We start from the raw sequence: 27,378 nt of genomic DNA, 5'->3' as shown, positions 1-27,378 counted from the left end.
TTAGCATTAACTACCCCTGGTTATTTAGCCATTGGTTTATTTCACATAAGCACATTATATTTATATTGTGGCCTTGAAAAAGTTTGCAAATGATACTTTGCATCTTATTTGATATTTGTAACCTTTAAGCTAGAGTTATTGTAAACTGCATTTATGTGCCAACATGATGCTAGCTTTAGAATCTGAGACTTTTGGGTTCAAGATCCAATTAAACAGGAAATCAGTCTTATAATCAAGTCTAGTTCATATTTACTAGCTTTGCAATTAAAGGAGAAATGACTTTAATTTCTATATGAGAATGGGATATTTTCCTAATTGATTGACCATAGCTGAAAACTAAAAGATTTTTCTTCAGTACCTCTGATATAATTTCAGAATCTTAGCTGTTAATCCACTGAATCACGTTACAATCGCAACTACTGCATTTTGCTTTCTATTTGTTTCACTTTTCCTTTTGCAAGATGTTAAGTAGATTTAAATAATTAAGTCAGCTTGGGCCATTTGACATATATCATAAGTAAGCATTGATTTGTTTCTGGATAAGAATATTATTATGGTCTTCAAGATACCTTCTACCAGAAAAAAAGGTTTTATGAATATATATATATATATATATATATATGGGAATCAAATGCTACCAGGGGCTGTTTGCAAGTTATTTAGCAAAACAAAAGGATTAATTGAATAAAGTGTACAAGACAGATTTAATGGAATATGAATTCATAATAACATAATGCCATAGTTGCATGAATAACAATATTACAAGTCATCAGCAGCATGGTGTGTACAGTGGCAAATAGGATACAGTATTAGCAACAAAATTTTGGAGTACTTAAATTAAGTATTCGAAAGACTTGCTGTCCAAAGCTATATGTACGTTGCATGCAATTTTGTTATTATATGTTTACGAATTTCTATTTCATTAAACATGTGTTGCTCATTTATAGTATTCCTCTTTTTTATTTGATTGAAAAGTTGATTTTTTCAGTTGATTTTTATTTTTGCAATGCCATGTATTGTAAAAATGACTTGTATGCCTTCTTTAAACTTTCTCTATGAATTTTTGAAATACCATTACATTTATATTAAATACATGCTTACATAAATATATATGATAAGCCATTTTTTGCCAGGCATATATAACATATTCTTTTCTACTTAATTTGATGTCTGCTATTACATTTGTATTTTATAAAATTTAATCAGGTTTCACTTTCATAAGAATCAACATCTTTTTGAATTCGTTTGCATAAACCAAGCACCATATATCGATCTGCTTTTAAGAAGAAATCTTTCAATTATTATAATTCAAAAACTATAATTGGCATATTTTTAAGGGGCCTACAGAGAAAGAGAGACTCAACATTTTGATTACAGATTTGAAATTTGATTCCACAGGAGGAATTTTTGTATGTAAGAGCTTTGCACACATTTAATTTGCTGAGTCTCAAACATCTGCCTGCTGGTGTACTGCAGAAGTTTTAACAGGAGATACTGATTTGGGTACCATGCTAGCCATCTGACCATCTTATCTTAAATTTTCTAAATCCACAAAATTTTAAAGTACTCCCTTATCTTAGGAGTCCCTAACTATAGCTTCCTTGTGATATCCAAATCCATGGCAGTAGATGATTCTATAAGAATTATGTTTTGCAATATATAATGTACTAAGCAATAATTGACTCAAAAGTTTTTCATGTTCACTCATGAAAATAACTTTATTTATATTTTTTATTTTTAAAAAAAAATCATAACATAACATTATTAGGCTGGTGTTTATTTTTCCTGATATTTTATGGTTGTTGTTTGGGTTATTATTGTATCTTAATGATTCATTTATTAATGATTCTTTTGTGTAAATATTGTTTCAAAAATTTCATTTTTACTTAATTCTGTAATCAATTATTTTGACATGCATTTTCCATTTACTTTGAATATTTGCCATATTGTGTCCAAATCTGGTTCTTGTGCCTTCATATTGAACTAAGATAAACCGAACATTAAAGATATTTTCATTATTTATATTCATATCACATTTTAAAAAAAGTTTTGAATTTTTTTGCAATATAAAAAAGTAAATGAAGGGGACAATTGCTAGGGTTTCTATAGTTATAGGTGCAGGGCAATGTCTCTAAATTTTTCAGGGGAATTTATGAGGGTCGTACTTAAACCTATTCAAATAAAATCAAATATCTTTTAAATTCTAAAAAATTATTCTAATAACTTTCCTATATGTATATACAGTTCTGAAACTGTCTGATCACATAATTAAATAAATTCAGATTATGTAAAAAAAAAAAAGAAGTTATCTTTTTTTCTTTTACTGTTTTGTTTAAAATTACTTCTTAATTTAAATTTTGAATTTTTTTGCAGATGAGATACGTAAACCATCTTTCTCGAAAATAACCCAGGATTAAATATTTTCTTATTTTAGTCTATTAAAATTTACTATATAGAACTGTGTATGTATAGGTTGAAATTAAAATCAATAAAAGTTATCTGGTTTTGGAAGTTGAAGAGGGGAAGAAGGGATCCTATAACTTGTACTGCCTAAGGACCCCAAGAATGTTTAATTCCACTCTGGGTCATTGTATCTTAAAAATGCAAAGATGAGAAATTCTTACTTTGATACTATTTAGAGCTCATGATTGTGGAATGCTAATTTAAGTGTTGAATTTTGAATTATTGTTAAATTGTACTAAAACGCAGAAAATTGTAATGAACTATTATCTAATTTCAAACTAAGACTTTGATTTAATATAATTAACATTTATTGTCATATTATGAAAAATTTAAAATAAAAATTGTATGAAGCTAAATTTTATTTATATTTTGATGTTTTTAAGTGTGTTTCTCATTTATTTTATTGTAAGTCACTAATGAAATGAATAATTAATAGTGTCATGTAGGAGAAGTGGAAACATTTATTGTCATTCATCACTCTAAACCTAAAACATATGCAGTTGATGGTTGCAATTTTTTAAAACATGATTATTTAAAAATATAGCTAGATAAATTTTTGATGGATTTCATATTTGCAAGTTTGATTTGTATAGTTTTATACCAATGCATTTGCATTTATGTATATACATATTGCTTTGAATTTTCATGTTAGTATTGTTGCATACAACATCAGTTATGTGCTCTAATTATAATAATTCTTGAAGTATGTACTTATCATATACATATTGGATAGTGATTTCTAAGAGGTTGCCTTATAAAACATAAAATGTAGGGAATAGATTATTCTTTTATGTAATTTGTTGCGCAAAATATAAATTAATATTTGACTTTTCTTTGAAGAGCATGGAGTTGAGCTTATTACTGCTAGCAGTTACAGGATTGCTTATAACTGATAAAGCAAAAAACTCAGAAGGTCAGCTGATTCCAATACACCCTGTTGAAGGTAATTTAATTTTTATTTAATTTGCTCAATTTTTTCTGAACATTTGATATTATGTCATAATCATTAATCAAGATAGTTCATATAATGTTTTAGTAAGCTTGAAAAGGTTTTCTAATAAATTGTCTGTTTAACCAATAATTATTTTAAAAACTGTATAGTAGTTTGAATAATAGGATTTCAAGATCTTATATTATAAATTTATCTATGGATACCACATTTCAGCTTTAAGTCATATTAATATGTTTAAAGAAAGCTCAGAATTTTTTTTCTGGCTATTTATTATTTAAATAAAAATCTTTATATTGATAATGATACACACTATTCATTAAAAGTATGATTTGTAGTAGAATTTAATTATCATTTTATTCATTTATCTATAAAGGTAGTTTGAGACATTTTTCTGAATAACTAGGTATTTCCTGCAAAATAACTTGTTACATTAACTTATTGAAATAAAAGTCATCTTAGTAAGTGCTGGATCATGCTTAGTCCTCATTAGCTGACGGAATTACTACAACATCAGGCTTCCATCAAATAAACTTAGTCTGGCTTCAAACAGAACAGTAATTTAATCAGCACATTAGACAATAAACTCTAGATTTCAAGATATATAAATATATAATAAATTGTCTTAATTGTGTAAGAAATTGTTTCACATATAATATATACTATTACCAAATAAAAAATATTTCAAACAAATTTTATTTGAAAAGACTTAAAATGAAGTACGGTCATGCTTATTGAAATTGTGTGTATTTCCTCTTCATAGCTTAATGAGGAGTATCAGTAACAGAGAAGAATATTTAATTTCTTCAATGTAAAACATTCAATTAATTTATTTATTCTATTTATTATTCAATTTATTTATTCAATTATTATTATTTATTCTAATTCTTTCTATCTTTTGATATCATAAAAGGTGTAAGTCGAGACTTTAAATTCCAACACACTTATAGTATTTTAAATTCCTTTTTTTTAAAAAGAAAACAGCTGAAATCTGCTTAATGGAAGGGAATTATTGAATAGTATTTTATAATATTTGATGCTAAAGCTCAAAACTATATTGAAATATTTCGTAAGTTAAAAAATTCTTTTGAAATTAGAAGTCAAAGGCCCCAATCATTTATAAGAATGTATTGACCTTTAGTAGAGAAGGATTTGATCATCGATACTGAAGAACTTTCAAACTAGTTTTATCAAAATATAGGACTTACCAAACGCTGATTATTATATAAACTTGACTGAAAATACACGAAGCTCATAAATTTATTACAACAAATGAATAAGCAATTTGAAATTTTTAAGAATTTCCCTAGAAATATTATATTTTCTATTCTATTTTGCATTTAACTGTATAATGTAAACTATAGGCGTCATGCAAAATCTATTTAGTCAAAAGCTATAATTAAATGTTGGAAAGGCTATTATGACAGGATTGCCACGCCGCCGTGGAAACATAGGGTATTTAAAATTCGTCTAAAAAAACGGAGAAAATGCAGGGGAATTTGAAAATTTTCATAAAAACCGGGAAAATACAGGAAATCAAGTTCTTTAGTTATTTTTTTCCCTTCTAAAAAATGTCGATTTTTAAAGATAGGAAGAATAAAAGATCGTAATCATAGCTTCTAAAAATGAAACAATACTATTCTCGTTTTTATAATCCGAAAACTCGCTACTTCTCTACTCTCTCCCCCCCCCTTTTTTTTTCTGTATAGATCAGCCCAGTTTCGATTTGCAAGACAGTTGTTCTTTTTCCATGAGATTGCCGCTGATGAGCATGGGCGAGACTTCTGTAACTGCGTGAAAGAATCGAATGCAATTCTCTGGCGGGAATCGCAACATTCAATCTATATTCAATCAACCATACTTGAATTTATTGAATGGTTTGTTTATTATTTGAGAAACTGTGAGCTTTTTCAAAGTAGATTAGAAATTTTTTTAAACAATGAGATGCTCAAAATCTATATTTAATACGAATTGATGGATTTAAAAAAAATCAATCCAGATTTTGCTGAATAGTGCAAGAAGTTCCGCAAAATCTGTTTGTTGCGTACTACTTTCTTTGTGAAAAATAATAAGATTAAGTAATATGGAAAACAGGCACTTACTAATCATGCCAAAATAGAAAATCATATAAGACTACGTGCCAGTTCAAACGAGTCATCATGGATATTAGATTTAGTATCTAAAAGGAATATAGGAAAAAATGACACATCAAATCCGAAAACGTCAAATTTAATGTCCCGAAATAAACCGAATTCTGACTTTTTAGTTCAAGAACAATCATTTTAAGTTGAGTTTTTGTGGGAATAAAACTTGGTGCGTCACATTCGTCCTATAATTCCTTTAATGATAGATCGCAAATGTTTTCGCATGTTCATTGAAAGTGAAATAGCTAAAAAATGTATACATTAGGCCGTACTAAAATGTCGTACCTTATTTGTTACGGATTAGCCCCGTTACCTCCATGAAATTGATGGCTGAAAAAATCTGCAGAAATTGATGCTCAAATTTATGAATTGTCAAAAATGAGTAAATGAAAAAAAGTAATCTTGCTTTGTAACATTTTTTGTTAAGTAATCATTAAATGATTTATATCATGATAGCAAAAATGTTTATTGTTTTATCTCACCCAAGTCTTTAATTTTGTGAGAATTATAATTAAAGAGCATGATAGGTAATATACCCCCCCCCCCCTTTAATATATAAATTTTGTCTTGCTAATTCTATATAATAAATATAGAGAAATTGTTTTTTTTTTTTCATCTTCTTCTTTATAAATCTTTTTTTTAATATGCTATTATTTCAAATAGTAATAAATTGTTGCTACTTTTCCTTGCTTTTCCCACTCCTTAAAACCGTATTGCATTATAATTAGCACATGAGTGCTGTTCGCGCATTTTCTCGTATCTTGAATATATGTATAAAGAACACACAGGGATTTTTTTTCCAGATTTGAGTGAAAATTCTTTTCTGGTGAATTTTAATTAAATTATTCTCAATGGGGAGATGAAGTAACTTGAGATTTTTATAAACTGGTCATATTTCCCTGTATTTACAAAGATTATATCCATTCTTTAGATTATTTTTAAGGTACTAGAGCTATTATTTTGCATGTTCATGCATGTATTGCCACTATATCGGCATTAATTACTATTTATGAACATTTCAAAAAACATTAGATTATGTTTATTTTTTACCATGATTTTCATTTAACAAGGATGGGTAACTATTAAGCAAAATTATATTAACACAGTTAGTGGCAAGGTGTAGTTATATTATTCACAGATATTATTGCGAAAACATATTCAAAGTCTATGTTTCTATTTTTTTATATGCTAAATGTTATCTTATCTAATTTTTTATATGATGTGTACATATAAGTAAGTAAGTAAGTAATAAGTAAATACTAAATATGATATGTACAAATAAATAAATGTCATGCAAAAAATTTTATTCTAGTGTAATAGAATGAAATAGAGCGTTATTTACAAAGGCAAAAATGCATGATTATATTGATGCATATAGAGCCTGCTCTTTCATTATATTTATATATTCTTGTTAAAAGTACATTTGCCAACAGAGTTTTGAAAATGTGTGATTCAGAATTGCTTTTTGTTGATTAAATCTCTTATAACGATTTAATTATAACCTCTATAAGATATGTGATTGTAAAATGCCAAACATAGAGACAGACACTAGACAATCATAGTATCTGTTATTCATAATTTAGCTAATGTTTTTTTAAGATATTTATTTTTATTTAGCTAATAATTTTCATTTCTTTTCTTATAGATGAGCCAGATTTGGTTAATGATGAGACCGTTGATAAAAAACATACATCATTTACATCTCAAGAACTTAAGGATATTCATGATCTTGCAAAAAATATTTCTCATTCGAAAGGACATATAACTCAGGTTTGGAATTATTTTATAAGCATGTTTCTGTAAGTCATTGAAAGATTTTTACATTAGTCCTGTATATCTGAATCTGAAACAGCGGTTTTGGGCGCTTCTTCCCCCACAAATTATTGAAATTCCGAAATATTTGTCTCGGTTCCAATAATGGAGAGCCAGGGGCTGGTTGTAATAATTTTTGGAAAAAAGTTTATATTTTTAGACATAATTACGATTTTTTGTTCACGATTGCTTTATTTTTCATTGTTTAAGTGGTCATTCATAATATACATTAAAAAAAATGTTGATTTTAGCACCAGAAGTATTTTTTTTTCACTACTTCTTAGCTATTAAAGCATGGGGCAAGCTGTAACAATAAAAACAATATTTAAAATTATCGCAATTTTGAACCGCTGTTATATGACGAGGGCGACACTTGAGCTGATACTTTTCTCTCCAGACTACCGTACCACACCAGTGGAAGGACATTTGGCCTCGACGGATTTATTGTGCACCAGACCCGCGTACACGGGTGTTCTTCGGTGGAATCGGGTCTTGAACCTGGAAACCTCCTGTGCCGAAGTCAAGACCTTACCCCCAGGCCATTGCGGCTCTTCATGGCTTGGAATTAAAATATCTTCTCCATTGATACTAATAACAAGTGAAGATTTCAAATAATTGGAATTAAATGATTGCAACCTTTTTAAGCTCGAAAACCTCTGGTTTGCAAACTAAAGATTTAAAAACGGCTGCCTTCACAGTCAAATGCTCTAGTTTGTACAAAATATTTTATGCTAATACGATGTCGGATTGTGCTGTTATTGGATGTTCGATGCATTCAGGAAATTCTAAAGGCAAAAACATTTCTTTTCATTCATTTCGGTTAGATCTTGATGGTAAAAAATGTAAGTTTTAAAATGCAGAAGAAAAATTTTTGCATTTCAAATATAGAAGGAGCCTTTAACGTTGTAAATGCTCAAATTTGCTGTCAACATTTTCACTGAGAGCGTTTATTTTTGCAAACTAAAAGTTGGATCACTTGGCATTTCCGCAAAAAAAAAAAAGATGTGGCAGTTTTAAATTTGCTGTCAAATGAGATATATCATCATCTGAAAGGAATAAACAAATGATGTCTGGTAATATTCGAAAACTTGCTTCGGAAATTTTGATTAAGTTATCATCATCGAAACTGAAATTTCAGAGTGCTCTCTTATGATAACAAGAGTGCTCTCTTGTTTTCTTTAAAAAAATAAAGTATCCATTTTTGAAATCATTTATGTGTGTGCAAATACTAATCATCACATTGCTTGAAAATTTTGAAATTCTATATTCTATTCTATAAATATATGTGTACGAAAATATAATATTTATGAATTATATATATGATATATATTTATATAATTCACTTGTGAATTATGAGAGGAAAACTATGCGAAAAATGAATTATTTTGTTGTCCAGGTTTATTAAAAATTATAAGTTAGTTTAAAAACATTTCTCAAATATTCATTTCATTTTTAATTAGATAAAGTATGCGAAACTCTAAAATTAAACAAATGTGTATTTTAATAATCTCAAGTAAACAGTTTTTACATTTGTTCCTTCATAATTTCCTGTGTTTAAATTAGAGGTAGTTTTTACACCTTAAATATTGTAGAATGAATTATTTCATCATTTTTTTATATGAAGATCATATCAGAAAGATAGATTACTGAGTTTTATTAGAATTTTCTATTTAATATTCCAAATTTGTGTTATTTCATATTGTGTGACTCTTTAATAACATTTCAATGACAAAACATATGGCTTTTTGATATTACTAAGAGTTTTCAGACAGTTAATTTATTTCGTGATGTAAATTTAAGACAATTTAATCTGACATCAACAATGCATCCACTTCCTGTGAGCTTATTACTTTCAAGTAAGCTTGATATATAGTAAACTATATATTTTCTTTTTTAGTCTGAAGAAGGTGATCCTGAATATAGACGTTCTTATATGCGAAAAGTTATCAGAGAGACAAAATTCGAAAGCTTAAAATTTTGGTTTACTAAACACAGTAATTCTTCTGGAGAATATTCAGTTTCTGATTTACAAGATTTGGAACATCTGGTTCATCAGGTAGGAAATGTGTGATTTTCGGTTAAAATTTGTAATTCTATATATTGACTATTTTGTAGTTATATTACAATATTTATGTTGATGGATATGAATATTTCAAAGTTGAAATGAATAACATTGTTGAAAACTATATTTCTTAAAACTATAATTAATTAAAAAAAGCTCAGTTTAATTTAATTAATGTTCCGTTTTGAAGCTGTTGAGCTATCCAAATTTCTGTATTATACCAGTAGGAGGGTGTTTGTCCCTCTATAGATTTAATGTGCATTAGAGCCATACACATAGCAAATTTTCAATTTATCTTACCCCATAACCCTCCAGGCCCAAAGTCAAGATTCTGCCACTAGACGACCATTGCCATAAAAAATTATTTGAATTTTTTACATATGGGATGAAGACATGTAATTTTTCACTTTTATTGCTAAGCTAACTTCATTCAAATGAAACTAAGATTTATCATTTTAGTATGATTCAGTTATGTTGATTTATTATTTTGCGTGTATGGATTTTGTTTTCATGACTTCTGTTATATAATTGTTTTGGCATTTGAATTAATCAGTCTTTATTATTTTAAACTGTTTTTATGTTTTCCCAAAAATTAATTCTGGAATTTTTCATCAGTTTTTGAAACAAGCATTATTAATTGCAAATTTATTATATTGTATAAAATATGAAATATTTTAATTGTAGATGAATATATTTGTAGATTTCAATTAGGTGCGGTATTTTAAGCTAATAAAGCATTGGAAATGCTCCTGTTAGATCTGTTGCATTTGACTGAATTATACTAAATGCATTTTACAATAAATAATGATAATATCTTGTAATTTGAGTTTAAAATTTTAACTTTTTTTATATTTTTGTCGCATCTACAAAACTGATTAAAATGAGCACGGAACTTTTTTTAATTTTCAACTTCAGACGGAGAATCCCCTTTCTTTAAGTCTGACAAGAAATGTTTATCAGAATGTTTGATATTATAAGATTCCTTGAGAGATATAATTTAACCTTATGTGGCCACAGAGAAAGCGATACCGGTGCTAGTAATAGAGGTAAATTTTTAGAATTAGTAAATTTAATCGCGAAATACGATCCTGTACTTTATAAACATCTTGTATGATCAAAATTTCAAGCACTTATATATTACCAGAAATTCAAAACGAACATATTGCAATTTTGGGGCATGAAGTTCGTCCATATAACATCAAACAAGAAGGCAAAATAATATGCAGTTATATTTGACAGAGCTTCGGATTTTTCTCAGAAAGATAAAACGTCAAGTATTAAGTTATGTAGTGATTAAAAATACAAGCAGTAAAATGCTTTTATAGATTTCATTGAGACAAAAAATAAAAAGGCATTTAGGAGGAAGGTGGCTAGGTGGAAGGCATTTAGGAGTTTTTCACCAAAGAATAAATGAAATAAATCCCAAAGTTGAAATCTTACTTCGTTAAACCCGGTTTGTTTACATGCTGCTTCAATCGAGACCAGTTCAATAATTTTTTTCGGTACATTTAAAAATCTGCTACTATGTTTTTTTTTTTTTTTTTTTTCATGTCTGCAAATCGTTGAGAAATTCTGACATCAGCTATAGGCAAAAGTTTCTAAATGGTTCAATATTCGCGGTGAAGGGCAAGGAACGATGCCATAAATGTGACACGCCATCTTTACAAATACATTTTGTTCACTCTGGAAAAACTAATTGTGACAGATGACAAATTTTACTAAATACGATGCAGTCATTTTCCTTTCTTTGTTTCTTTGGCCACCTATACTACATGAAGTGAATGATGCACAAAATTATTTATGAACAAGAGACTCGACATGAAACCGTACGCTCTGAAAGTAAGTGCTTTGCAGATGGTACTGATGGAAAAACGAGAGGAATCGACAGATGACGATATAAGTTAAATAAACAATGTGTATGAAGACCTATTCATTTTCATGAAATCCCAGAGACTCAAAATGAGAAGGCACGTTTTTAACGACGGAAGTAGAGATGTCAACTTGACTCATGAAAATGAGTTAAGACGGAAGCTGTTTTCTTCGTTAGATAGAATAATTGCTGAAATTCGTGTAAGGTTTCAGCAATTTCGAAATTTGGCTGGAAAACCTGCCAATTTAAAGCCGGCTACACTGTTAAATTTGGGCAGCAGAATGTAATTTAATCTATGCATCTGACGAACATGACATTCAAACTCGAACGAGTTCGACTATGTACTTTCATAGCTGTCACAAGCAATGAAAATAGATAAATTAATGTGGACCCACTCGTATTATTGTAATCTATTGTGAAATCCAAGCTGGCAGATACTCTACTCAATATTATAATAATGCTCCGATATATTAATCACAATCGTCATGTACAATGCCAGCTGTGAGTGAAGATTTTCAATATTGATGCTAATCAAAAAATTATTTAAGACAAAAAATAAGTACTTTAAAGCGAACCAATCTGGCTATCTTGTCTATTGAGCAAGAAGTAGGTGATAATATAGAAAATTGATGGCGCAATAAAAGATTTTGCTCTTAGAAAAATGAGATGTATAAAGTTTTAGTCAAAAACTTGTTTTATTTTTAATTCTATTAATTTTTTAAATTAAAATGTGCATATTTTAACTATCATTATAGCTTTAATTGGAAGTTGATTTATATTTTATATTCTTGTAGTTGTTATTCGTTATGTATTCTGAATTTTATTTAATAACTTAGTCTTATCGTTGCATGACGTAAATGTTGTGTGTATATGAATAATTGGTGTAAGAACTTTTGGGTGCAATGTGTTTGTTATATTATAAAACATGCATACAAGACTTCTTTATTTGTACCCTGTTCTATCACAATAATAAATTTATTCTTGCCGAAAAGTTCCTTCAACTTTCCGTAAATGTTGGGCTTCTTGGATTTAAATACCTAAATTAGAGGCGGAGAATTTGGTTTACGCCCCGGGCTACTGAAAAACCACGCTAAGCCACTGATGCATATCACACAGTTTGTGTAGAGGACATTTTGTTGAGAACAATTATGAATATATTTATGTGCAACAAATCTTATATATATATATATATATATATATTTATGTGCAACAAATCTTATATATATATATATATATATATATATATATATATATATATATATATATATATATATATATGTTTTTTTTATCTATGTTAATATTTGCTTTTCATTTTGAAACAATTCTTTAGTATGATACTGCAATCGATTTCATAAAACTCGGTGGATTGGAATTCCTTTTGCCATTAATTAGTCATACGGACCCCGAAATTTCTTCTGCAACATTTTCTGTGCTTACAGCTGCTATGCAAGGGTAATACTTTTGTTATTCATATTTTAATTTTTCTTAAATATTTCTTTTATTACTTAGAAATCTTATGATTTACTGAAGATTAATTTTTGAAAGTTTCTTTGTAACGCTTGTAAGTGCCTTGTGTGTGTGTGTGTGTGTGTGTGTGTGTGTGTGTGTGTGTGTGTGTGTGTGTGTGTGTGTGTGTGTGTGTGTGTGTGTGTGTGTGTGTGTGTGTGTGTGTGTGTGTGTGTGTGTGTGTGTGTGTGTGTGTGTGTGTGTGTGTGTGTGTGTGTGTGTGTGTGTGTGTGTGTGTGTGGACATTTTCCGAAAAACAGGCCTCTACTAATCGGATTATATATCAAATCAAATATCTCTCACGGGCCCTAGGGGAAAGTCCTGTTGAGATTAATGCTTAGATATGGCTCATATTACAAGAATCACTCACTAATTTTACATAAACGAATTTAATGAACTGGGCGAACGGCTGGGTCGCTTTACATCGATGAACGCTATTACAGTTTTAATGGCGGGAATCAGATAGCTTTTTATTGGCTGCCAGGATGACGCTTCGTACACCCAATCGACCGTCCTGATGAACTTGACGTCCTCGTCAATCTGAGAAGAATCTGACAAACTCAAAAAAGAAAATTTTAGATTTTTGCAAAACAGGAAAAAAAAGTAGGTGCTTTATGCAGTTGTAAACCAAGGCTTCATATAATCTGCTTTCGTGGATTCCCACTTTCTCCACTAGGTATCTCGCCTGTGGCTTCTTCGCTGTGATGCGATAGGGACCATGGGACTTCGGGCGAAGCTTCAAACCACTGCCGAATTGGGTCCTCTGTATGGCCACTAAGTCACCTGGATTATATTGAGTAGCTTTTTTCCTGTACGTGTTGTAAGCTCTTTTATTTTCTTCTTGAAGGCTCAAGATGTTCTGTCGCGCTTTTTCACGAATGTCCTCGCGGCTGTCGATGACGAATTGCTCATATTCTTCCTGTAGGATATCGAGAATTTTCTAGTCAGTTTTATGCCGCGTTTGCACACCTATCATGAGTTTGAAAGGAGTAAATTTTGTTCTTCGTGGAGCAGTAGAATTAAATACACGTTGCTTGAACATGAGTGTACCACTTCGTGGGATCATTGATGGAAAGTTTGGCAAGCAGGGAGATAAGTATTCCATGAACCCTTTCCACCTGTCCATTTTCTCGAGGTATTCCTGTGGTAATTTGAAATTGATTTGTATTTTGATTCGCGCAATAGTTTGTGAATTCCTTGGAGGTAAATGCGGAACCTTTATCCGTGATGATACGCATGGGATTTCCGAACACTGCTTCCTAGATTTGCAATTTCGTAATTGCATCATTTGCAGTGACACCTTTAACAGGATATAACCAAACAAACTTTGAGAACGCATTTATTACGCTGAGAATATGATTGTAATTTTTATTGGTTGACACTAAGGGTCGAATAAAGTCAACATGGTAAGTACTTAGAGGAAAGTTTTCCTCCGGAATCGGATGTAAGAACCCTTCAGGATTACCACGCTTTCGGTTGACTAGGATGCATTCGACACACTTCTGTATTACCGATTCAATACTTTTTTACATATTCGGGAAAAAATAGTCACGTTCGATAATGTTTTTAGTTTTCTCCACGGTGAAGTGCCCTTTTTAATGCGCGTTCTTAATTGTTTCGTGTTTCATTAGCTCAGGTATTACAAGCAAACGACGGTTGTCCTGACATTTATACAAAACGTTATTTTGTACCACGAAATCTACTTGGTTATTATCTTTACATAGTTCTTTCAATTTTTTTTTATGTATTAATCTAACATCTGTGCCACTTGCACTCGCGCTGTTAAATTATCACAAAGTGCAGTCATGACTGTTGGGTATCTACTAAGTGAATCAACATGACGCATTTGACTGCCTGAGCGATGTACTATCTCATAATCAAAATCTTCGAGGAATAAAACCCAACGCGCTATTTTAGGAATTAATTCTTTTTTAGTAATAGTCTGTTTGAACGCAGAGCAGTCAGTGACAATTTTAATTTTAGTTCCTAAAATGTAAGTACGGAATTTTGTTAATGCTTTAATAACAGCTAAAACTTCTAGTTCATAGCTGGATAAATTTTCTTCCTGAGGTGTTTGTTTACTCATATAAGCTATGGGATGTAAATTATCATCGTCGTCAGCGTGAAGAAGGATTCCAACGTAACCTAATTTGAAAGCATCTGTATGGAGTTCCAGTTTGGAACCTGGTTGGTACAGATGTAAAACTGGATCTTGTGATAAAGCTCTTTTAAGGGTCTCAAATGCTTTTATTTGAGGGGGGGGGTCGAATTCAAATGTTATATCATTTCTAAGTAAATCGCTTATAGGTCTAGCTATTAAAGCATAATTTTTAATGTACTTCCGAAAATATCCCGTTAAACCCAAGAAACTTAGGATTTGTTTTTCATTACGTGGTTGAGGAAAATTTAGTACTGCTGAAGTTTTTTCAGTTGATGGCCTAATTTGTCCATTTTCGATGTCTTGACCAAGAAAGTTAATTTTTTCTTTCAGAAACTGACATTTTTTAGATTTAACTGTAGGCCAAATTCAGAGGCTATGTGTAAGACGCGTTCTAATTTTTGAATACCTTCAGAAATGGTTTGAGAAGGGATGATAATATCATCAAAGTAAATAATTAAAGTTCCGTCATGTATTAATTCTTGAAAAATTACTTGAATGTAACGTTGAAACATAGCAGGTGCATTCGTAAGTCCGAAACAACATTTTTTAAACTGAAATAATCCTTCATGGCTAATAAAAGCCGTGTACTTTCTGCTGCATGGAGTCAAATCAATATGAAAGTAAGCATTTTTGAGATCTAATGTGGAGAAAATTTTGCCTGAGTGTAACTTATCAAAAATATCTTCTATATTTGGTAGAGGAAATTTATCTTTGATTTCTTTTTTTTTTTTTTTTACACGGTCTGTTTAATCAATACACAGTCTAGGTACGCGAGTTTTACGTTTCACTAAGACAATTGGCGACGCATAATCAGAATAGCTTTTTTCGATGATACGCTGGGCAAGCCATTCCTCGATTTGTTTTGTACCTTATTGTTTTTCTATGGGAGCAAGTCTACGAACCGGTGAGGTTACAGGGATGTCATCAGTTAAAATAATAGGCATGTGCAAATCTGTAGTACGGATTGTATTTGGAGAGTAATTTGAAATTAAATTAATTACATGATCTTTCATATTTTTATCAGATAAATACCCTATATCAAATCAAATACCCTTTATCAAATGTTTATATAAATACCCTATATAAACATTTAAAACATTTGTGCGTACTTCCTTCACTAACCATTCAGAATTCACATCAGAAAAACTCTTTTCAAAACAAATATCAGTTATTAAATTAACATCAACAAACTTATCTTTATCCAAAGATATATCATCACTCTGTGAATAAAATTCAGAGTCAGCATTCCTTTTCGAACAAGTAGTAATACTTTTATTTTCATTTAGAAGAGAAGTTAATGATATGTTTGACTGAGCGCCTAGCCCCTAGGGTTGGGGCTTAATCTCCGGTAGATGATAAACTTTTTAAAGACCTGGCTTTCAGTAGTTGACGTGATCATCTTCGCAAAAAAGTCCGATGAACTGGGTTACAAAGTACAAGCAGGAGATGAGGTGTGACGTGCTTGACGAAGCTAAGGTTTCTAATGACTGTCAGGATGTGATAAGAGGTGCAACATGGATTGGGAAAACGCTGCCGAGCAATTATCATTTAGAAGAGAAGTTGAATTATTATCATTTTTTATACAACATGCAGAATGAGGAGAAATATGTTTTCTTTCTTGTTTATTCTCACGGATTAATTTATTCGATTTGTTTCCGGTATCAACAGAAGGAATTGTGCAACGTTGGTATTCTTTTTCACTTGATGACTTACGCTCGGATTTATTTTCAGAAATGCATTCAGTTGTAGGATTTTTATTGGAAAAAGTATTTTTAAGATCTAAATAGCTATTAGATGGTATAATACATTCAAAAGAAATATTTATCTACAGCTGCTAAAACTCTTTTCTCTTCTGATTTTTTATCAACATGACTAATATCTATCGCCACTAACGGAAGACTGACAATTGAACTGTTCGCTAATTTAATTTTTGTACTACGGCCTACATAATTTAATTTCTTTACATAATTAGGATTAATAATCATTAATACGCTTCCGCTATCAACCAAAGCTTTAATGGGAATGTCGTTTACAATAATATATACGTATTCCAACTCGGCGATTATTAACTCTTGTGCAATTTCATTTGATTTAAACATGGAGTTTACAGGATTGGAGTTATGGGATCTTCCTTGATTGTTATGTTGTCTAGCATAAACATTTTTGGGACAGAATTTTATTAAATGCGATGTAGAATTACATTTAAAACAAGTTTTCCTATCAATATTTCCATCGTATCAATATTTCCATTTCCAATGTATGACCGTTATTTTAGCGGGAATTATTGACGCCCGATCTTGAGATGTAATCATGTGTATTTCTCCTCTCTTCCGAAAACAAACTTTTGTTTCTTGCGCGGAAGTATATGTCTATTTCTTTTGCTAACGTCAGCGGTTTTAACCAGTCTGAGCCTTGTTTGATCAAAATGTGCTCGGATATGTCAAACAAATGTTAAGAGTGCTGGTTAATTTATCGGTTATAATTAGGACACAAAGGGCCGCAAAATCTTTCACTTTTCTTAGTTCTAAATAATATTCTAAATTCGCTTTTAATCTTGCGACGAATCGCACATGATTTTCTCTTTTAAATCTTTTGGTGGCTTGAAAGTTATCCCAACATTCTTTAGCAGATGGTTGGAATTCTCTTAACACTATTCTTTTGATTTCGTCATAATCTTTTATTTCGCTTTCGTTCACGTATAACAAAACATGTCGGCATTTCTCGCCTAACAAATTTAGAAGGACTTCGGCCTTGTATTCAGTTTTAACCTGTTTTGTTTCGAAAGCACGTTCCAAAATAGTGAATAACAAATTGAAATTTTCTGATTTAGTTGGTATTGGCATTGTCAATGTGCGGATGCTTTTGATTATTTGCTCGATGGACTCCGCATGCCTATCTGGAGGAGGTCCGTCAGGGCTACTTATTCCGGTCGCTTGAACGTTTCACATACTTTCTTCATGAGCTAAAGTTAATTTTAATTTTTCTAACTGTCTTTCCTTTTCACGCGCTTGTTCTGCCTTTTCTCGCGCTCGTTCGGCTTCTATTTTTTCGTGTTCCTTTGCTCGTATTTTTTCACGTTCCTCCACAGTTGAGATGATAATGTCTTTAACAAATTCCAAATCATTTTTAGCCGCTTGGCTATTTTCTATAATTTGTTTAAGCTGCATAATATTTGTTTTTTCCGAAACTACCTCACCTATTGCTTCAGCGACAATAATTAAATCTTTCTTTTTTGTATTTTTAAACATTTTGAATATGCCTTTATTTTTCCTAATAACAAATGCTAATATAATAATGATAATAATAACAATGCTAATATTTCTTCAAAACAGAAATTTCTAAAATAAACACATTCAAACAGTTTCTTTTTCTTGAAAAAGTCATTCTCAAATATACAAATCTTAAAATAAATGCTTGCAAGATTCTTTATTTAAAATGATATAGAAAATTCTCCTACCTGTTCTTCTTCAATTATATCCGTTGAGATAATATTCTGCAGGAACTTCACAATTTGCCGGGCACTGCCGAACCGAAGATTTACTTGAACAATTTTGCCGGCCACTGCCGAACTGAAGATTTTCTTGAAAAATTTGTCGACCACTGCCGAACCGAAGATTTTCTTGAAAAATTTTGTCGGCCACTGTTGATCCGAAGATAATTTGACGAAAACTAATGGTGAATAAATATAACAATGCGACAAGAATTTCAAGATTATTTAAAGCGAATCCTGAAAAGAAATTATTTAAATTAATCGATGAAAATTATATAGACTATTTTAAAACACTGTATAACTTTATTTACATATGAAGCTTTTTCATAGAAAGTTTTAAATTTAGAAATTATATTATTTATCAGTTCTTATTTTGGAGAATGACCCGAGTATCTTAGGCTGGTTACACACACAGCGTTTTTTCCGCTGTGAATTAACCGCGTTGGAAAAATCCACTGTGTGTGTAACCAGCCTTATAGGTACATTTCGTTTTTTCCTTAATTTTTTAAATTTCATAATAATAAATGTTCTAAGAAATTCTCTATACATAATTAAGTCATTATTTATCCAAAAAGGAGGAAAAATTGAAACTGTGCAAAATGAAATATTTCCTTTTGAATGGTTCTTGTAGATACAATTGGATCCGTTTAAGTTATATAATGTTTTGGCAATTGATATTTTTAGGATCTCTAGACGATGCAAGTTTATGTAAATTAGTGTTGTATATCCACATTACTGCCCATGTTTGAAATTGATAAAATGATCATTATATTGAATCTTATGAATCTATTATTTATTTTTCAAGCAAATGGGCTCTAAAATTTCTTAGTTGTAAAATAATTATTTTTATTGCTGAGGCGAAAGATATATTGAACTTTTGAGTTATTTTATGCAGTTTATTTGGACCTCATTAATAATGTTTGAACATGTTGACTGCCATGATCCTATTGAACCTATATAAATTAAGCTAATCTGTAAGTTTTGACAGAATAGTTTTCTGTTGGAGCCTCAGGTATCTTTGTTATGAAATAAAGAGATAGAATTTTGTGAAGTGATATAAAAGAGATGTATATTTTTCACATCATAATTAGTTTTGATTCATAATCTTTTAATGTTACTTCTTCTTTTAATTGCTTGGGAAAAAACTTCAAATTGACCCTAAATTATATAAAATTAAAAGAAAAACCATTTTATGTAAAAAAGTGCTTTCCGTTAGTATGAAATTTCCTTAATGGAGAAAAACAATAAATTAAAAGAGTATAATTTCCTTGTCTTTGTATGATATTTTGCATTAGGTATAGGCATGCGGGCCCTAATATTCAACATTTCAGTTAAAATTATTTAAATCTGGTGATATATGCCTCATAATCATAAACTTAAATTTGAAGAATTGGAAAAAAAGACTGACTATTTAAAAAAAAAATATTTAGATTAATTAGCTTGGGATAAACTCAGAAATGGGACTTGGTAACTAATATGTTAATACAGCAGTGATCACTGATTAAAAATTTTTCTAGGCAGAGTCAATGAAGTTTTTGTCTTAATTTTTATTTTGTCTTATACTTTATAGCAATCCTACTGTCCAGAAATATGCTGAAGATGCTCAAATTCTCAATTATATATTAAAAGTTCTAAGAAACGCTCATCGCCGTTCTACTTCTTCACTCTATACTTTATCAAGCTATATTCGGAACAACCCAGTTTCTCAGCTGAACTTTTTTCGTCATAAGGGACTTAATATATTAGCTGGAATATTGAAAAGTCAAGTGGACAACCTAAAGTCAAAGTTGAAAGTACTTGAACTGCTATCAGATTTAGCCTCTGAAATTGTAAGCAAATTTTTGACTCTTTGAAATGCACTGTTTAATAAAAGTATATACCTTTTTCGACGAACATTCGTAGGCTAATGACAGTTTTCTCTTTTTATATTTGTTAGCATCATTTAATGGCAGATTCACTATTTAACAATTAGTTGTTAAATTTTGTCTTGACTTTATAAATTTTGATTTTATGAAATTGATAATACATAAATATTTCATTTTCATGATTTTTTTTGTTGTTTTACAAAGGTTTTTGTATAACCTCTGTTTTTTTTCTAGAAGAAAAATTTAAAAGTAGCAAAATAAATTTGCTAGCCACACTTTATTATACTAAGTAATTTATTTAAATGTCTCAGTCCAAACTTTACGGAATTTTATCTTTTTAATAGTTTGAGTTCTCTTATATCTCTGCACATTAAAAAAAAAAAAAAAAAAAAAAAAAAAACTGTAGTTATTCTACTTGGAATCGAGCATTTTTTGCTGAAATCAGCATTGCAATTATATTTAATGAAAGTGAAATAATGTATAAAGTTCAAATCTCTATTATCCCTTAAATACCTTATTGTTATGAAGATAACAATTTATTATTCTTGGGTAGGTTTCTCTAAATATAATGAATTAAATGCATTTCTATGATAAAACTAAATTACAGCTTTTTTTAAAAAAAAATCTATGAAATATTTTTAAAATTTTTAGTGATAGAAATTTTATGTTTCAGTATATGGGCCCAGTAACAGCATATGAAAATCAAAATCAGCTTGCAAAATTAAAAAGGTAAACAAATTATATATATATAGTTTTATCATGTTTGCATGCCTTTAGATTAATTATTTTTTTTTAAGTTTACATTTGATGCTATGTAACAATATCACTTGTTGTATGAAAATAATCTCTGAATAATGTGATAACTTTGTTTTTTTATTTTTTACTTTTGTTTCACTTTGTATGGAATGCTTGTTTGTTCCATCTTCCCAGTTGAGGATTAAGTCCTATAGGGATCATTATTCATTACATGTTTCATGAGATGGGTCCTTTCCCTCTACCATCTCCCCATAACTTAAAACTTATAGTTTAGTAAATTAAAAGATATTTTTACTTGATTTTAATTTACTAAACCATAAATTTTAAATACCAAATATTTTGACAAACTGAAATAACTGAATAAACATTTAATTGTGAGTCACCTTTAAGACAGAGAACAGTATTCTATGGTAATCAAACGCTGTCACTTTTTAGTAAATTTGCTATATCAACTTTATTTGTAGTTATAAACAGAAAAAAGAAATATGCAAACTTTGCTGCAACACAGAGTCATCTCCTTCGTAATGATTGAGAGGTCAATGGTACTCCTTTTTTCTCTTTATGTAAAAGTGCCAAACCTGAATTAGTCATTTCTTTTTACCCTACTCTTATTGCGATTTTCCCATTATTTTATGACGGTAAGGAAAACATCCTTGTGCTATTGATTTATGGATCATCACTAAACTATGATCATTCATTGAGTCTAGTGAGAATTTAAATTGTACTTGATTCTAACTTGATTAAGTACAAGGCTTTTTAAAATTAAATAATAGCTCAAAATTAAATTGCTATGAAAATACCATGAAACAACTATGGGGGTCCAAGAAGTTGCCTTCTTCGCCTATCTGAGAATATGATTTTGTCTTCAAACCTTTCATTTCCCATAGTTAATATATTTAAGAAGTAGTGGACGATATTTCAGTGGGTTAAAAAAGTAGCGTTTCTGATAGCTGCTTTCTTTATTAAAAAATCATTGAATTTTAAATTAGAATAAAATTTCTGTAATTATAAAATGCTATATTTGAAAATAGGTAAATGCGCGTAAAATATCCAAAATTAATTGAAGTAAAGGGAAAACTTAAAAATCTTTAGGTTCTTCATTAAAATTTAAAGTGGAAAATTGGAAATTAATCATTAGAAATGAAATCGAAAATTAATAAAAGGGTGAGAACATAGAATTAAGATTACTTGTGATCGCTTCGTTTGTGTGCTGTAATAACTGTAACATTTACATAAAATTATTTTTAATTTTGTTCTTCTATGCATATAATTATCAAGAACTTCCGTGTCTTTCTGACAAGTGATAATGGAAGTGGTGTCCCCCCCCCTTTTTTTTAGCTGTAAAAGTACAAAAACATCGAAGTACGGTCGAAGTCCTTAATGAGCTGTTCCTTGCACTTTCTTGAATCACAATACTTTTTAGAATGTGTGAATTTTTTGATGATATGATACCAACATTTTCTGTGAAACAAAAGACAAAATGATAGTATCTATCTCTAACTATAATGTTTTATATAATAATATTTTTTATATGAGAGATACTGTATTAATAGAAGATGTAGTAAAATAACACTATATGAAATCAAACCTTGCTTAACGGGCACCTCGCATAACGAACAAAATAAAATCTAAAAAAGTAACATTCTTAACGAGTGAAGTTTCGTAGAATGAGTGACGAGGAGACATCGTCACGTTACATGCTGGATTGGCCTGTGTCAGTATGTGTTTAACGCACTTATATCTACATGGAAGGAGCTTAAGTCGAATGGCATCATCGAACGAGACTGAGGGACCTCAGCAAATATCTGAATCCTTAATCGATATTGCCTCTGGCCGAGATAATGGGCTTAGAGGTGGCTAGCAACTACATCAATGAGATTGTGGGAGAGCGCAATCAGAATTACTGAAATGCTTATGGAGCTACATTCTGTGTTGCAACAAAATGTTTTCGATGGGCTTTGGTCAAAAGTGTGAGAAATAGTTGACGCAACAGCGCTAAACCCTTCCAATGAAATAAGGGATATGCTGAAAGCTTGAAAAATTATTGCATCAAATATTGAGCAGCATTACCCTGATATATCAATATCTATGCACCGCTGCAAATTGATTTAACGGTGATACTGTATCATTTTCGCTAGATTTTGAACCATAGCAAACACAAATGTCTTTAGATACTTTCTTGTTATCTAAACAAGTTACAAATATGCATTATAGATAATAAATTATATGAATATAGTTTTGCTTCAATGTTTTTTTGTTTTCCCGGAATGGAACGAATTGTTCTACTTTTCGTGGATTCCTATTGAATTTTGTTTTTCTTAACAAATATTACGAGTAAGATTCAGGAATGAATTATGCTTGTTAAGCAAGATTGCACTGTATTTCCTTATTTTATTACCCTTCTTATTATAGTAAATTAAACAGTATATACTCTGTTATAAATATGTATTATTAAAATTTGAATATTTCAGTAGCATGTGTTCTATGCTGCTGTTTTGATTTAATATCTAGCAAAGTTGATAAAGACGAGCAGTTTTATAGCCTCCCCCCCCCGTAACTAATGCAGAAAAGCCTTGAAACATACATTTGGAATTCAAACAATATCTGTCGCACAGAACTCTGAAATTTGCTGAAACTCATTGTTTAAGAAGGCATTTCAGTGTGATTTACAGCAATTTGAAATGACATTTAATGAAAGCAATTTTTTTCTCTAAATATTTTTATTTATTAAAATAACGTGTTGATACCACAATACAAAAGAAAACTTGAAATGATATAAATAATAATAGCAACTGAAAGTAATTAACTTCAGTACAGATGTGAAAAAGTTTTGATTTCAATATAGCATATTTTTTATGACTATTCTTAAATTTTTTTCCTTCTACAACAGAAGTTAGTTTCACAGTGAGCTTATATTTTCAGTTCAATCTGGAATTTTTTTTTCTGGTTAAAGTAATACTTGTCAGTGTAAGTTTGGCAATAGAGAGGTGATATAAATTTTGTAGTTGTATTTTTAATTAATTTCATCATCCATTGCAAAAACAGAATTCAAAATTTGATTTCACTTTTAAGGTTTAAAGGAAAGCTCAAACATACTCATACTGTGTATATTTTGGCAAAGTAAGTGCTTTCCCTTCTTTTCAAGTAATTTGGAAATACTACCTGTCTTTCCCCCTTGACCATTTGCATTACTATTTATCTTTATTGGCAGTCAAAGTACTCATCACTCAGGAGGTGGTGACAGTATAAGACAAGATAGTAAAATGGTCAGCCAAATGATTAAAGAGAGACAGATTAGACAAGGGAGGATGTAAAATCATTTGCTGGTAAAGTAACAGTCATCTATAAAGAAAAGTTTAAACATAAATACTATGACAAACCAGTAATTCAAAAATAATAAAATATACACATTTTTTTTAAAAAAAAAAAGGTCAACACTAATGACCGTTTTGAATATTACTTCAGAATTTATTTCAAATATTAAAATTTCATGTTCTTCAAATTCTATTTTTTTATGTGACTAATATTTGTAAGATTATTATTATAGTTAAAATGGGATTGTAGGAAATTTTGTTATTCTATATTTAAAAATTAAATTCAAGCACCATTTTAATCCGGCATAAAAGTAATCCTGTTTCTATGCTGAATAATTAAAATAATTATGATTTTATTTTAAATGTGCACTACTTCTAGGCAAAAGGAAAATACAATGCAGCGGCCATAGATTATTAAGACATTAAAAAGCATTTTCATCTTAAGCCTTAACACTTTATATGAAAAAAAAAATTATGAATAATTTGGTAGCAGAAGGACAAATGCTATATTCCGCCCACCCCCACGCAAATTAATGATAATACCAGATGCATAAAAATTGACTGATCATAGACAAAAATAAAAAAATAACTTTTTAGAGAATTTTTCTACATAATATATGGAAAATGCTATTTCTGCTAATTTATTGGGTCAATGAAAATTATTTTAAAAGAATGAGTTCTAATTGTAAATTATTAAAATTTAGTATGACATTTAACTATTAATACATGATGATGCATTAAATTATAATTCAAACCAATTTTCTGACAAACGATTCCTGAAGAAATGCAATATATTTTAAAGCAGGAAAGATATATCAGTATCAAGTAGAATACATAAATTTATATTTTGAAAGTTAAAATTTCAAAATATACATTTACTGTCTATAGTCATGAAATACTTTTTCTTTTATGAATTTATAAAGAATTGTTTAAATTCTAAATTCAAAACTGCAAAAAGTGATCATTTAGCATTGAGTAATGAAAATTAGATTTGAAGAATTAAACAGAATATTAATTTTACATTCCTTGATTTCCCCGTTATATACTAGTTGCCCATTTTAACTAATTTCTAATTATTCTTATTAAGAATACTATAAATCATGCAAAAATTTATATTGTTTGAGTCAATGAATGCACTTCTGAAAAAATAACAGATTTGAAATTTTATGCATCCTCCCAATCCATTAATCACATTTACTAAAACATGCTTGGCATAATAGCATTTTAAACAACAGAAGAAAAAAAATCCACTCTCTTGAGACCAAAATTGATCAAATTACGAATTTCTCAATTACGAATTTTCTTGATTCGGCCACTGAAATGTCTAAACTCTTCTTAAATAGTAATATTCAAAGTTCATTACTTGGTCACTGAAGTTTAAATTTTAAAAAATGAGAAGTCAAAAATATATTATTATATATATCTAATAGGACTAACGGATTGTACAAAAATTTATCCTCAGCAATAAAGTGCAATTCTTTGACATTTAAAGCATTTTCTTCAATTGAAAATATATTTGTATCTTTAATGGCTTGAAAATTATCTGTTGGGCCACAATTAAAGTGAACACCTTGTATATACAATCTTATCGTTTACATTTATTCAACTTCTTAATAGGAGAAGTGATGTAAAACAGCATATTTTTTTTAATCGAATTAAAATGTATCATTAATTTTTTGGGCTAGATTTAATTTCATTTAAAGGCTGTGGCAACCCATTCTCATCAAAAATTTAAAATAGTGTTGTACTTTTCTCCCTTGTTTTGTACTTTGGGATTATAATTGCATTGTTCTGTGTATCACTGTTATATCACCATGGAATATTCCAAATCCATTGTAGTCATGATAAGGTAAATTAAATTAATAAATATTTTTAGCACATTGCAGTTACACTGTTAAGCACTCTTAACAAATATATTTCTTTCTGAAACGAAATTCTGAATTCTTTTAGGCAAAAATGAAATAAAATGGATATGCCTGTGAATATTATTATTCTGGAAATATGAATGCTAATGAATTATCATTATTGTATATGTGGTACTAAAGATCTGTCACGATGAGAATATTTTCTTTTGGTATTACTATGTACCGCATAAAAAAAAGTTTGAGTTTTATAATTACTTTCTTGTTTATTTAACAGTTATAAAGTAATTTATTCATATTTGTTTTATTTTTAGAGCATTTGCATCTGGATTCTCGAATTTGAACTTATGTGAAATAATTCCTAAGTATTTAGATTACGACGACTTTGTAATCCTTGAAAAAACTATTTTTGCAATGAATTCTGTGGCACCAAATGTTTGTTCGAAAGATTTTAAGAAGCCTCATGTTATTAAAGTTGTCGGACAGCTATTACTTAAATATGAACCCAAGAAGAAATTCTGGTTGACAAAACATGAAAGTGAACTAAGATGGATTATATGGACAGAATTGCAAGCTTTATACGATGTTATTAAAATGTAAAAAAAAGCACCGATGGTAATTCTTTGAGATGGGAATATGAAGAATTTAAAATGCTTTGTAACCCAGTACATTGTGCTAATGGAAGGTATTGATTACTTTATCATGTGATATATTTTTTCTTACTTGTTCTTGTGGACAGATGCAATAAAATTTTACATTTTAATGTCTTTTTAAGGATGGTGTTTTCATAATGTCCGTAGTATTGTATACTTAATTTTCTTTTATGTTAATTATAACAGGCTTTCTCTTTAGGCTTCATATTGAATAACAAAACATTGTTTTACAATCAATACTTCGCTCTTGAAATTCTAATTGAATGTACTGGTTATTGCGTTAATGCAAGACAAGTTGAAAGTCATCTTTTTTTATCATAGTAATTGGAGTCAAAAATATTGTAAATTGGAGATATAAAAAATATTGTATAAAACTGGGTTGCCACGCTCTGGGACCACAGGAAATTTAAAAATCCTCTAAAACCACGGAAAACACAGGGCATTTAAAAATCGTCTAAAAAACTTGGAAAA

The 27,378-nt window shown here is 29.7% G+C and overlaps 1 protein-coding gene across 1 annotated transcript in view; it reads left to right on the top strand.

The window, feature by feature from the left end:
* The window catches only part of LOC129959557 (nucleotide exchange factor SIL1-like), a 30,628-nt gene extending 3,607 nt beyond the window's left edge, over positions 1-27,021 (top strand). The window contains exons 2-8 of the mRNA XM_056072467.1: positions 3,304-3,406; positions 7,202-7,326; positions 9,266-9,424; positions 12,631-12,752; positions 20,028-20,286; positions 20,996-21,051; positions 26,569-27,021. Coding sequence (XP_055928442.1) covers positions 3,307-3,406; positions 7,202-7,326; positions 9,266-9,424; positions 12,631-12,752; positions 20,028-20,286; positions 20,996-21,051; positions 26,569-26,854 — 1,107 coding nt within the window. The 5' untranslated portion in view covers positions 3,304-3,306 and the 3' untranslated portion in view covers positions 26,855-27,021. The remainder of the gene's footprint in view (positions 1-3,303; positions 3,407-7,201; positions 7,327-9,265; positions 9,425-12,630; positions 12,753-20,027; positions 20,287-20,995; positions 21,052-26,568) is intronic.
* Positions 27,022-27,378: the final 357 nt, after the last annotated feature.

Source organism: Argiope bruennichi, chromosome X1 (assembly GCF_947563725.1).
Source record: "Argiope bruennichi chromosome X1, qqArgBrue1.1, whole genome shotgun sequence".
In the NCBI taxonomy this organism is placed as follows: domain Eukaryota; kingdom Metazoa; phylum Arthropoda; class Arachnida; order Araneae; family Araneidae; genus Argiope; species Argiope bruennichi.
This window is presented reverse-complemented; position numbering and strand designations above follow the sequence as displayed.